Genomic DNA, 13,740 nt, shown 5'->3' on the forward strand with positions numbered 1-13,740 from the left:
CACACACACACACACACACACACACACACACACACACAGAGTCTATAATTTCCAGTGTGCTAGTTGAGGATCATGCACTCATGCCCTCAGGTCTTTGTCTCTGACTGTGGGCTAGTGCCGCTTCAATGAACCACATCTGTTTTTCCTCTGCCTCCCTCTGCCACCTCTTTCTCTCTTCGCCCTACTTCTCTCTCTCTCTCTCTCTCTCTCTCTCTCTCTCTCACGCTCTCTCAATTTCCCCCTCAATTTCCCACTTCTCCGTTTTCCTTTGTCTTCCTCTCCCAAGAGATGGAGGGATGGAGGGGGAAAAGGCCAGTGAAAATGGTATTTCCCCTGATGCCATGTTTATGCTACCTGAAGCTACATTTGAGAGCAGTTTAACACTTAAAATAAAAAGAGAAAATCTGGCAAAAAATGTGTGTATCCAACAAAATAAATTAAGCTCTAAACCTTGGCAGCATAAGAAAAAGGGGCACTTGGAAATGAATAATTTAGCAAGGTTGTGTCCAATTCAGATCAAAGCAGATGTCACATAAACAAAATTAGTTTTTTATAATCTATTACGTAATGCTGTTTTTCAGGATATGCAAATGTTCAGTTCACAGTTCACACTGTCTGGACAGGCTATTACCAAATGTCTCAATTCAGTGGTTCTAATAAAACGAACACAGACCTTTTTAAAGGACTGAGATAATTGTATTTTTTACTCTCCAGACCTACATATATATTCTTGATGGATGGACAGAGGGCATAAGGGAGTGAGTGCCAGTTTTTCCCCGCGAGTGCTTCAGCATCTGCTCCCTGGACACAAACACGCACCTTTTAACACAAATCCACTCGCACATAATCTAACACCTTTTCACATGCTCCAAACATACAATACCAGGTCCAGCAGTCATATAGTGAAGCAGACAGACAGACAGTAAATAGAAAAGTCAGTTCAGACTAGGGTTGGCTATCGTTTTTTTTTTTTCGATACCGGTGCTAAAACGATACTTTTAAAATGGTGCCGGTGCCTAAACAGTGCCTGAACCGGTGCCTGAACCAAAATATATATAATATATTTATAATGTATATAATATAAAATATAAAAAAGGAACACAAAACCACAGTTGGCGACATTAAAGAACGGCTTGTTTATTACTTAGGCCATATGGTCAAAATTAAATGATTGATTAATAATGTAATAACAATAACTTATAACAATTACTTATTTCATCAGTAAATGGCTAGCCTGGGAAAACCCTGACGAACTTCTGGCAAATTTGAGATTTGCTCTGCAAGTCCGTCTGACCAAGGGCTCATTCAAGCGCATTTACAATTTTTCCAAATCGAGGCAACTATTCACAACCATTGAGGTGGGCTTTACACGATGACGATAGTGCAGCGACGTTGAAGCGTCATCTCCTTCATCGCTCTGATTGGTTTTAGGTCTATCAAATTGCGCTCAGAGGCATTTGAGCGGCGTCCGTTGGTGACGCCCCTTTGGAAATGGGCTGTGAATGAACCTTCCCCAGACCCACTCTCAGTTACAACTGAGAAGGGTCTGTTGTCAACCAGGCTAGTAAATTACTGGTAAACGACAAAAACAAGCACCAGATGGGAAAAGTATTTTACAATAACTTAAAGTGCCCATATTATGAAAAAATCACTTTTTCTGGGATTTGGGGTGAATGAAAAAAAACCATCCATGCTGTTTTGAGTGAGATACGGTTTCTGAATGTGTCCTCCCTTCAGTCTCCGGGTGAGCTGTTCAAAATCTCCACGGCTTTCTATGTAACTAGCCGAGACGAGGGGCCTAGGGGGCTAACCGTTAGCATGCTAGCGCTAGCATGCTAGCTCGTTCTCAATGGCAAAACACTGCTACAACACACACAAATTCACCCTAATCTACAAAATAAATTGTATAGAACTACTTGTCCCTGTTCTGCAGGTATTCCACACAAAGTTAGAAGTGCGCCCTCATTTAGAAAAAGTCTCCCGGCTAATCCTGCCTTGTACAGGCCGAACTTGCAGAAACAACTAGTTAGCTCATGTAATCCTTACCTAGCTACTGTGCATGTGCGACTGACAACAAAGATCTTACAGAAGTTGAGAGGTCTCACTCTGTAGCTAAAACAGAGACCTGACACAGGGTAAAAGAAGATCTAAAAATATGGTGTTTTTTGAAAATTAAACCATGTAAACCTATTCTGATACAATCTCAAATTACAATTATGAACCTGAAAATGAGCATAATATGGCCACTTTAAAATGCACCACAAGGCTGGCGAGTTTCAAGTAAACGCACCATCTGTGTTTTTTTTCCGACAACGGCAGCTGCAGTCAGACTGTTACGTCCCGGTGTTGGAATCCTCTACAGGGAAATACAGTCACACTTTACACCGCTTAACGTTAGCTGTCAGCATTTTAACCATTGTGTTTAATCCAGCTACTAGCTAACGGTAACATAGCGTCCTGTGCAGCGATGCTTCTGAAAAAAAAAAGTCAGGCACCGAAATAGGCACCGGAATTTTCGTTCTTATGCGTTCTCGTTACTACCATTTACGTCGGAACCGGTGCCCTATTGGCACTGCGTTTCGGTACCCAATCCTAGTTCAGACAGACAACAACAGTCAGTCAGATGTTCAGTCGGTCCAGAAGGCAGCCAGAAAGATCAGCAGATCATCAAACTAAAGGGCAGAAAATCGGTGAGTGGGCGATATTAGCTTTATTCTCTCTCAAGTCAATTTTTCACTCTATCTCTTTCTGTGGCTCTATCCCCTTTTCTATCATCCTCTCTCTCTCTGTGTTCTTTCAGACCAATATCATCAGTCACGGTGCATCTCCCTACGTTGTTTTGCTGTGATTTCCCATGGGTGTTATATGAGGCCTTAACCCGTAATGCCTAAAGCACTTCTCTCCTATCAGATTGGTTGGGGGTGTTAGGGAATTGTGTGTGTGTGTGTGTGTGTGTGTGTGTGTGCTTATGGGCTGGGGGGTGGTGGGTAGAGATGAAGTCCGTTCCAGATATTAACCCTGACCTTAACCACTCCAAACTCATTACAATCTCTAAGCAAATGCCTCAACATAACCATTTTAACCCCTTCGATCTCTCAGATTTGTGGGGCCAATTATAGTGCTGCTACCCGTACACCAGGTGGGATCCATAATTGCATGAAGGAGGGGGGGTTGCTAATTCAAGCTTTCAATGGGTTCATTTCTTTTTTTAAACCACTAGCCACACCGTAAGTCAGATGTACATTGAAAAAGGAATGAAAAAAAGAAAATGTCAGCAGCTGCTGTAATCAATATTTTATATTAACAATGGATCAAAAGACATGTTATGATTATTATACAACCAACTATGCAGTCCGCTCACATTGTTTCGATTTTTCGGCCTGAAACCTCACTGTTTTGGTTCACTCCAGGCAGCTGTTTCAAGCCAAAATGCTCTGTACGCTACCTGCCCAGCACCAACAGTTAGCGACTATACCTGGTGAACACATTGGAGCATTTAGCAGCTAAAGAGCCAGATATTTCACTTTGGAGTTGCTGGACACCAAAGCAGAGCTAATAAGACAGTACATAAACTTGTTTGCTGACCAGGAACACAGCTCCAAATCCCAAATGTTGCTTTGTGTCTTTCGTTCGCAACATTAACTTTATAAGGTGATAACACGTCAATATGCTGTAGTGCACAGATTGCTGAGCTTCCCAAAACTTCCATTAGCAGCTTTAAAGAAACGTCCTAGAAGGACACAAGACCAAGTTAACGAGATACAACAAGATAATTCTGGTTTATTACAACTGGCCCAAGTTGTAATACACCGGAACTTTCCTTTATTGTTTCAATCGAAAGACATTCCTCAGGTTATACTCAGTTCTGTGGAAGCTCATTTTACCAAACCTTCAAGAAATAAACAATACAGTAAAGGGGTTTTAGAAGCTTAGATCTTTTTTGAAAGGCTCTATTGCGACATTCCTAAGGACGTGGAACCCTTTCCTAGAACTCGTTGACTCCCTTCAGCTTATCTCCTGACTTGGAGGACTGAGCTCTTTCTGGACTGCTCTACCTGACGCCAGCTGATCCCCCCCCCCCCTTTTCCCCCCGTTTCATCTCGTCTCTTCCTGTATCTCTTTTAATTTGTCTAACTTTTTCACTTTTATCTTTTGATGTTGTGTGCCCTTATTGGTGTGTGTTTGTCAGCGTGGATGGGTCTGTGTTGTGTGTCCCCGTTTGTTTTGGACCTGAACTGGGTTGGTTTGTGGGTTGGTAGGGGAATTGAAGGGACGTGGCACACAGTTTTCACTATGCTTTGTTCACCACTGACTGTGCTGTATTTCACGTACTGTAAAAATTTAAAATTTAAATAAAAAGAGTTGGAAAAAAAAAAGTATAGGCAGTTTAGCAGTTTCCTCGAGCATGTATTACTACTTACACAGCCAGGCTAAATCCATTACAATCAAGGCTCAAAATCAACACCAAACACTTAAACCCTGGAACAAGTTTGACTGTGGCAGGCAAGTCAATCAAATCCATTATCTACTGCGGCATACAGCCAATCTATGTTTAATCAGCTGGCTCTATTTTAACAAGTAAAAACCAACTCTTGCCGTTGCACATGATAAACTATATAATAAAGAATACAGTAACAATGAATAATTAAATCAAATCACCAGCAATAATAGCTCAGGGCTCAAAATGATAAGATTGGCTAGGTAGCAATGTCCCACTAGAGGCGTGTTGATGAAAGGAAAAAGGCAATTTCATGCCATGATCTCAACAAATGCATCCATTGATCAAACACAGTCAGGGTTGATGCATTTACTCAGTGAATCAGGGTGGATGTTTTAACTACAACATCTATGATTAAATGTGTGGGATCCTCTGATTCACTGTCTCAATCGACACTGCAGAATGAATACTGGGGGGAGTGAAATTAAGTGACTATTAGCATTCAAACTCTTCTTTTTTCTTACCTTGCAAGATGAATTGGGTGGTTTGCAATTTGATTTACTGTCATATTTCTTCTACAATCTATCCTGCTGTAACAAGCTCGCCCCGCACTGACAACAACAGCTATTGATGTTCATATGTAATTGATATGAAAGAGATGTATTTGAGTTTTTTTCTGTGTGCTCCTATCTTTCCTTGATGTTTTGTTGCTCCAACTTTTTCCCCTGTCCCCTCTTGTCTCTCTTTCCTGTCTTGAAAGGGACAATGATTTGCATGTAGCTTGGTCCCAAAACACGTCATCTTTTATAGCTTCTATCATACCTTCACATGTCTAAACCTCTCTGTCTCTCTGTCCGCCCGATGCCTGCCTTCTTTACCCCCAATCTTTCACTCTTCTTTTCTCTTCCCTCCATCTTTCATTGTTATCTCTCAACCTACCACTTTCCATGCAGTTATTCTTCTCTCTATCTCTGTCTCCGTTGTGTGATTGCAGACTGGAATCCGATGCCTGGTCAGATATGAGATTCAAAATGGCAATGTTTCTGAGTTTGGATTTGTGTTCATATGCAAGTGTGGGTCCTTCGTGTTTTCTCCTGACTGATAAAACGAATGACATGTTCTCCAACTACTGGCAGAGCAAACAGACACACACATTTTGGCACATGCAGTATGCAAAAAAACATGCAGAGATAACCTTCCCACACAGCCCCCAACACAGCCCCCCACCCCTTAAGTAAATGATTGACTGCTAAGCGTGGTGTATGTGTGCATCTATGTGTCTGTGTCTGTGCGTCATCTGACGCCCAGAGGGTGGCTGCATCTTTTATATGACACAGTGGACTACTGACAGTTAGCTGTCTTAGAGTGTGTGTGTGTGTGTGTGTGTGTGTGAGAGAGAGAGAGAGAGTGAGAAAGTTGATGTGAATATACGAATATGTGTTTGCAACATGGTGACAGTTCCCTCTCTAAAGGCTCCTCTCCAAATCTGTCAGGGATGCCACATCAGAAATCTTTTTAAAGATTAATTCTATGCCATTGCTGTTATTTGAGATAGTGCAGTGGTGAGAGGCAGGAAGGATGGGAGTGTGACAGACTGATATATGGTATGAATCTCAGGCTTAAACACATATTACTGTCAGGACAGGATACACCTTATCTTGCCTCTGGGGCTCTATGGGGCCTTATGGGAGGCAAAGATACACATTAGATAGAAAGTTCCATCAAACGCAAACAGTTGAGAAGGCAAACATGTAGTAACAAGACTGGTGATGAAGAAGTTTATCATTCAGTTGTTTATTAAATCCATTTTTAAAGTATCTATTTACGTATGCTACTCTAATTCCAAACATGCTGCTTTTTGTTTTTTGGTTGCTGATCAGACCAAATATGCGGTTCTAAAAGCCAAGGAATTCTGGTTTGGAAACTGGTTTGCGTGACGTGTAGTCCAAACACGTCCAGGCAAAAGTGTTTATAGCTGCTCAGAACGGTCTCACTAAAGTGGAGGAGAAAGCCTGCCAAAATAGAGAGGGGCGAGACGCGACACTCATATAAAATGGGAATAATGGGACACACTTTTCTGAAAGGCATTCAATGTGTTGCACTTACTTGTACGCCAGAAACATGAAGGAAGTAGTTGTGTGAAAAATGAAAACACACACCTGGCCAATCACCGTGTGAAGTGGGCAAGATTTTATGGATTGTGGGTTTCAGAAAATCCCAAAATCTGTCTGAGGGAGCCATGTCAGAAAGCTGTGGGGGGGTTACAGATGCTGTTTGACCATCCAACAAGCACTAGCGTAGACAAACAGTTGTTATGTGAGCAATTTGATTGGCAAACGCAGCACCAATTGAGTAAGTGGACATTGAGTTGAGATTGTTTTTTTTTTCAACTGCTGTTTCCAATATGAAGCTCAATAATTGGTGAATAAAAAAGTGTGTCACATCCAACTTTGAGTTTCAGCCCTGCTGTCTGCGTGGGACCATGTCAGTGACTTATGACATGCTGTCTCATCGAAGCCACTATTATCTCAACCATGATGATCTGTTTGTTCCTCCAGCGTCCGTCCATCTGGCCGTCCGACTTCAGGACTTCAAACTGAGCTGACAAACTCTGACGCATTTCCACTCCTCGTTGTCTCGTTGTCTCTCCCACCTTTCCACTCGCTGTCTGGAGTTTACTTTCCTTGTAAAGAAGAAATGTCATCGGCGCATTTCATACTTTTACAGCCCTAATCTGTCTGACTTTGCCGCACTATAACCCTGGGAATATTTGCAGTTCACCTGCTGAACATCAAATAGTCTGAATGTTCTGCACACTTCAACTGACACCTTGCACAACAAACATGTCTGTCACTAATAAAGGACTTGAATTGATGTCTTTGTCTGCAATATGTTTTTTAATACAACATCCGAATGTATGGAAATGTGACGTCATTCATTTAGAATGGGAATCGCAGCCTTTAAGTATTTACCTCCCTGACAGTCTGATCAGTGCTCTAATAAACATATACTGCTGGCACTGGGGATGCACAATCTGGATATCAGTTCTATTCATGGATAAAACAGAGTGTTGGCACCAAAAAAGTTACATCAAACTACAGTATGAATCCAAGAGTCACTGATAACATGGCATTAAGCAAAGCGGCTGATTCTCTGCTTCTTTTATTCACAGAAAGATGTCTGATCTCTGTAATGAAGAAAAATGGAGTCTGTCGCAACCACTTTTGTCCTGAGACCCCAAAGTGATGGCCTGAGTCTGTAAAGTAATGTATTAAATTGGCACTCAGTACTGGCCAATACATAAAGCCCCGCACTATGAATTGCTATTGACCATAAATTGCAGTGCCTTCTTGGCGCCGATACATTTCCTCAAGTCATGACATTGGAAATATAGAGGAAGAGAGTAAATAAAAAAGGAGGCGAGAAGGTGAAGAAGAGCGAGGCGGAAGAGGAGCGCGGGGACAGATTCACATGGCACTTTGCAAAACAACATGAAAAAGACTTGATTATAGGTTGAGCAGAGGGAGAGGAGGGATGAATTACATGGAGATGAAGAGAGCGAGGCATAAGAGGGAGAGAGAAAAAGACCAAGAAAGAGGGAAGCGGAATGAGAAAGTAATAAAGAGGGAGATTAAGAGATTCTCATATCTATCACAGTATTCTTGGAGTGCCCCATCATTACCCTTATCAAATACCAACGAATGATTCTGATCCAGTTCGCTCACTGACTTAAAACTATGGTATATACTCATCTTGCTCTCTGATTTCTATTTAAACATGTATTTTTTGGAATCTTTTGTGGGCTGTCATAATGTTAGATTTCAACTATTTGGCCACCTCTGCTGTTAATAGTACAGTCAGTGTTCATTTTGGCACCTGATTTAGATGAAAATGTATATTAGTTTTAGTCATATTTTATTCATTTAGTTTTCGTCAAGTAATAATCAACAAGACATTTAAATATTGCTTGTTTTTCAAGTATTTAAAAAAAAGATTCTTTCTGCAAAAAAATTGGGAGGCTTGGTGCATCTTAGATGTGGGAAGTTACCGAGGTTACAGGTGATGTTCTTGTCTACTGCGATGGTTTAATATTCACTAAAATACTGTTCACTGACTGGGTTTTGCTCAAGAGTAGCTAAAATGTTGGATAATTAGCTTATGTTACTTTTAAAATAAATGTTAGCATGCTGGCCTGCCTGTTTTCAGGTTTTTTCCCTCTTGTTTTTTGTCGCTTCTTGTCGTATTTTTAGAGGGACTGACTAAATGCATGCTGTTCTGTTACATTTTTCTTTCAGGAACCGGTAACGTGACCTAACGTTACTGATACAAGCTGCTTATTAACACAGTAACAGTAACAGTAAAGCCTTTTACGTACATTGTTTAATATTATTTTTTAAATTTCATATATTTCTCGTCGATGAATGATCCGTTTTTGTTGACACAATTACCCTGCAATAATAAAATGATGCTCTTTGTTTTAGCAGCTTTTTTTTTTTTTTTGGTTTGACATCGTGCACTCATCTCAGCAGATTATACTGTAACTCTGGTTTCATCACATCCTGGGCAGATTCTATGTTCTGAACTGAGTGGCAACAATCACAGACATAGCCATACTTGTTTTACATGTGGTCCATTGTAATAATAGCCCTCAGGTCAGTAAACAAGCTCTGGAACGGTAGGTGATGGATTCGTATCTCATACAACAGCTGGTGAATGGGGGCGGTGGGGGGGGAAGCTCTCCCGTCCCTCAGCAACTGGATCAAGGTTGATGTGCCTTTGAGCGAGGCGCACGCAAACTGTTCTGGTCATAACAACAAGCTGTTCAGCGTCTGGTCTGAGTGTGCCTCTCTCTGATTGGTCAGCAGGTAATTGATAAAGGTGTCCCTAATTAACTGGCGGTTTCACCCTCGTTGGAAACCAGATGTGATGATTTTGGTCTGAAGGGCTTTTTTCTAATAAAATGAAGAGAAATATTAGACCCGTATAATTTCATGATAGAATATAAATGATACATTTGGTGACATTGTTCATTTAATCCTATTCAATTAATCTTTGAACCCTTAGTATGCAGCTTCTCCAGATGTTTCTGACTGGCTCTCTGGCCTTTCAACATGGCGGACATGGCTTGTATTTTCAGTGTGATAAAAACAAAACAAACAGTAGTGTAAACAGCAAATCCCTGTCCTCACAGCTGTAGTGGTTGTTGTAACTGTTAAACTAGGTAGGCCTCGGTGAGAGGTGTAAAATATAATTTAAATCAGAGATCAATGAAGCTGCAGGTTTGCAGGTTTCTAGACAGAGGGTGCGAGGAGTGGGGGTGGGGGGGGGGTATACAACTGTAAAACACTTCTGGCCCTAGTTTGGATGGCAACAAAAATAAACAAGGCTCCCATTGTGTGTGTGTGTGTGTGTGTGTGTGTGTGTGTGTGCGTGCGTGCATGCGTGTGTGTGAGGAGCAGAGTGAGTACCAAAGGGAACAGGAAAACTAGCAGAAGAATATGCAGCAAATGCGCTTTAGTCCACACTAACAGTAATTATGATCGACAAGCTGGAAATACCAATACAATGAGGATTCGGATTGATAATATGTGGTGCTATAAGTGCAATTAGTAGCTTAAAGCAAATTGGAAATGAATGATTGAAAAACTACAATCTTTTTCAACATCGCACTGCAGAGTGTAATCAGCCACAATCAGCACTCGCGTCAACTGATTTCTTCTGTTTATGGAAGCGCTGATTGGCTCTAATTAATTGTGCAAGTTTATAATCTGTATTCAAAATCGACTCATTTTATTGCAGAAGGTAAACTTTTGATAGTGAATCTATCGGTGTGTGCTCGCAATGCAAAGAACTGACATGCTTTCATAACACAAACATCGTCACGAATTAGTTGGTGAGAACTATACCGTTTAGACTAAGCCACTTGCGACTTCACATTCCAGCGAGATGTTTAAAAGGTGTAAATGAATCCATCTCCCCAAGCTGCAGTCTGTGGAAGTGGACACTGACAGGGTCTTGCCCCTGTGATTATGGCAGCTAAAGTTAAACCTAAAATTACACTGAAATTATATGACCCCTCCTGTCAGAAGAGACAGCTGTTTCAGCGATTCCTGCGCTTGCAGTTAAAGTAGGGACATCCTTCCACACAAACACCTTCCACTGGCGACAGCAGCGACAGCAGAGTGATGCTACAGAGCGGCACTTCTTTTACTTCACAAATGATCATTTGCTGAGTACAGACACTGGCTCGCAGGGAGCATATAACAAAGACAGCAGTCTAGTTTCAGAGAGCAGTGATCTGTGTAGGTAAGAGAGCTGTGTGAGTGAGTGAAGACAAAACTTGTACTGCTTATGGTTCTGTCAGGGGACTCATGCATGAGTTTGTGCTAGTTTATGCATAGTTATTTTCTTCTTGTGGCATTGTTTAAGTTACCAAGCAGCCTCGAGTGCATTACCACCCTCCTCTTGACTGGTCTTCAAGATTTGCATCATGCAAGGAAGGACCTTAACAGATGCAATACGTTTTGTGATCTGGCTAAGTAAGATAATTTGTGGCTAAATCTAAAACAAAAAACTTGGTGTGGGTCAAAACAGACCCACACCCAGAAGTTATAAGACTCAATACTTTTCTTTTTTTACTTCTCTACCCTGCTTGTGGCTCTCACCCCAAAGTTGTTGGTTCTTACTGAAAATGTAAATCTTAAAAAACACAGGTCACAAAAATATATTTTTATAAAGTTTTTAACAAACTGTACTCAAACAGGAGTAAAATCATTTTTGGGGGACTATTTTCAGCTGCAGATTCAATACACGATGGGCACGCTAGTGAGTATTAATGGAAGCAGGATGGTGTGGTAATGAGTCAAAACAAACTACAGTGCCCGTGTTGTTTGTAATAAAGGAACATGTCCACCCAGTGGAAAGGTGGTATGGGTTAAGTGGACAAAAATAGAGCTCTATGGCCCAAAAGAATAGGTTCAATCAGACAAAACACTTAATACTGCCAGCCTTATTCTTGCATCTCAATTTTGATATGAGACACTTGAAATGCAAGTGTAAATGGGACCTGAGAGACCCATGCTAACTTCCGAATCCTGCATGCAACAATACTGTCTTTGTTGTTAGTCTGGACATGTACAGAAGAATACTTGACACAAGGATGCAGAAATAAATCCAAGGAAATTATTTCTTACTCTGGACAGATCTCCAACCTCCAGGTAGAAACAAATGATGAAAACATTCCAGGTCATCCAGATGACCAGCCAGGCTGCGTACTGCAGAGAGAAAAGGAGAGGGCTAAGAAAGTGAGAGGCAGACAAGATATGACAAGCCTTTGTTGGAAAATTAAAAAAAAACATGTTCATGTCTTGCATTTGGAGCGAGCTGGAGATGGGGAAAAACGACAGAGAGAGGCTTCACTTTTGATGTTGTTGGGATGCGAAAACAACAGTGAAGAGTGCAACAAATCACCTGAATCAAACCAGACAGAGAGAGAAAAAAATAGATAGCAGGACTGCAAGTGTGTGTAAGTAGTTACAAGCAGGAAAGAGTGAATGAATGAATAAATGAATGATGGAAGTAAGGCAGAGATTACAAGCTTGGATGAAACTTTCATTCCCTTTCTTTATTTGAATGTTCTCACTTAATTGTCTGTGTGTGTGTGTGTGTGTGTGTGTGTGTGTGTGTGTGTGTGTGTGTGTGTGTGTGTGTGTGTGTGTGTGTGTGTGTGTGTGTGTGTGTGTGTGTGTGTGTGTGTGTGCATGTGAAGGTCTTTGAGAGTTGTCGGTGAGGTGTATGTGATGTGTGGAGATCCTGCAGCCACTGTGAGAACTTCTGAAAGCTTTCTGACACATTAATTATTTTATTGACAGCTGCCAGAGACAAAAAAGAGAAAAACATAATTCCACTTGGCAGGTTATTTCATTTCCCACTCCACATCACTGTTACAAACTTTTATGCACTATATAAATAATATTTTGTCAAATCCACATCGTCTTCCTTCAGTCTTGGATCCACCGATAGGAATTCATTTAAATAATTAATCAAGACTGGGCCATATTTCTTGTTATATTTATGCAGCTTTGCTATTTTTCAGTGCATTCTAAAGGTATGACCATATGAGAGAGGATACATTTTTAAAGTGCTCATATTATGCTCATTTTCAGGTTCATAATTGTATTTAGAGGTTGTACCAGAATAGGTTGGTTTAATTTTCAGAAAACACCATATTTTTGTTGTACTGCACATTGCTGCAGCTCTTCTTTTCACCCTGTGTGTTGAGCTCTCTGTTTTAGCTACAGAGTGAGACATCACACTTCTGTTCCATCTTTGTTGGGAGTCGCACATGCGCAGTTAAGTACTGCTAGCTTGTCAGTTGCAGAGCATGAGGGAGTGCCACGCTAGCAGCTAGGCGAGCATTATAACGTGTGTTACAAAGTGACGCACGTTTGTCACAGAAGTAAAGGCTGGACTACAACAGAGCTGTTTGGAGCAGTTTGTGAACAGTGTTTTCTGTTGGAGATGGTAAGTCTCTTTGGGGGGACTTTGTAAGCCTATAATGTGCACAAAAAGATATATAACACAATAAATGGAAATGGAAAAAGCCAAAAAGCATAATATGAGCACTTTAAATGTTATATTTACCATTGTTCTTTTCACACAGTGCAGTTAAAGTCATGACTATAGCCCTATTTGCATGGTACTAGTATAACCAGAGGACCTCATGTGATGTAGTTACCCCCCAACGGCTATGTTTCGTGTGGCACATTCGCACGGAATAAGCGAAGTCTGCATTTTACTCGAATTTCCTGACATTATCCTCCACATATAATGTCAAGGCACTGTCAAAGCTTACATTTATAATTGGCAACGTAGCCAATACGACCCCCAAATCACAGAGATGCTGATTCACACAAGACTAATATTATCCCATGACCTCTGTGTGGCAAAATATTGTAGGTAATTTGCGATGGAATTTTTACTTGACAAATTACAGACGTGGCAGATTCGCAGGAAATACTAGTCCTGTGCAAATAGGGCTTAATTTTCATGACACATACAAATTATTTCCAGTGAGACAGAAAATAAAACCTATAAACTGTCACTCCATTCTAACATTATTCAGCCCTCGTTAGCTGATGTAGAGAGCTGAGTATAAGCTAATGAGAGGCTGGTGCTAAATCTAGGGCAAAGGAAATGTAAAATGGCTGTTTCAATAGTGTGGGTGTAAGTGTGTAAAACCCACCCCAGTGACATATCTCGGCCTGAACTGGATCGTGCCAAACAGGCCCAGGATGACGACG

General features: G+C 41.0%; 1 protein-coding gene across 1 annotated transcript in view; it reads right to left on the reverse strand.

The window, feature by feature from the left end:
• The window catches only part of nkain2 (sodium/potassium transporting ATPase interacting 2), an 86,248-nt gene that overhangs the window by 32,462 nt on the left and 40,046 nt on the right, over positions 1-13,740 (reverse strand). Inside the window, exons 2-3 of the mRNA XM_031322113.2 lie at positions 13,683-13,740; positions 11,632-11,712 (exon numbers count right to left, since the gene is read on the reverse strand). The exon at positions 13,683-13,740 is cut by the window's right edge and continues 80 nt beyond it. Coding sequence (XP_031177973.1) covers positions 11,632-11,712; positions 13,683-13,740 — 139 coding nt within the window. The remainder of the gene's footprint in view (positions 1-11,631; positions 11,713-13,682) is intronic.

Source organism: Sander lucioperca, chromosome 19, assembly GCF_008315115.2.
Source record: "Sander lucioperca isolate FBNREF2018 chromosome 19, SLUC_FBN_1.2, whole genome shotgun sequence".
Taxonomy (NCBI): Eukaryota; Metazoa; Chordata; class Actinopteri; order Perciformes; family Percidae; genus Sander; species Sander lucioperca.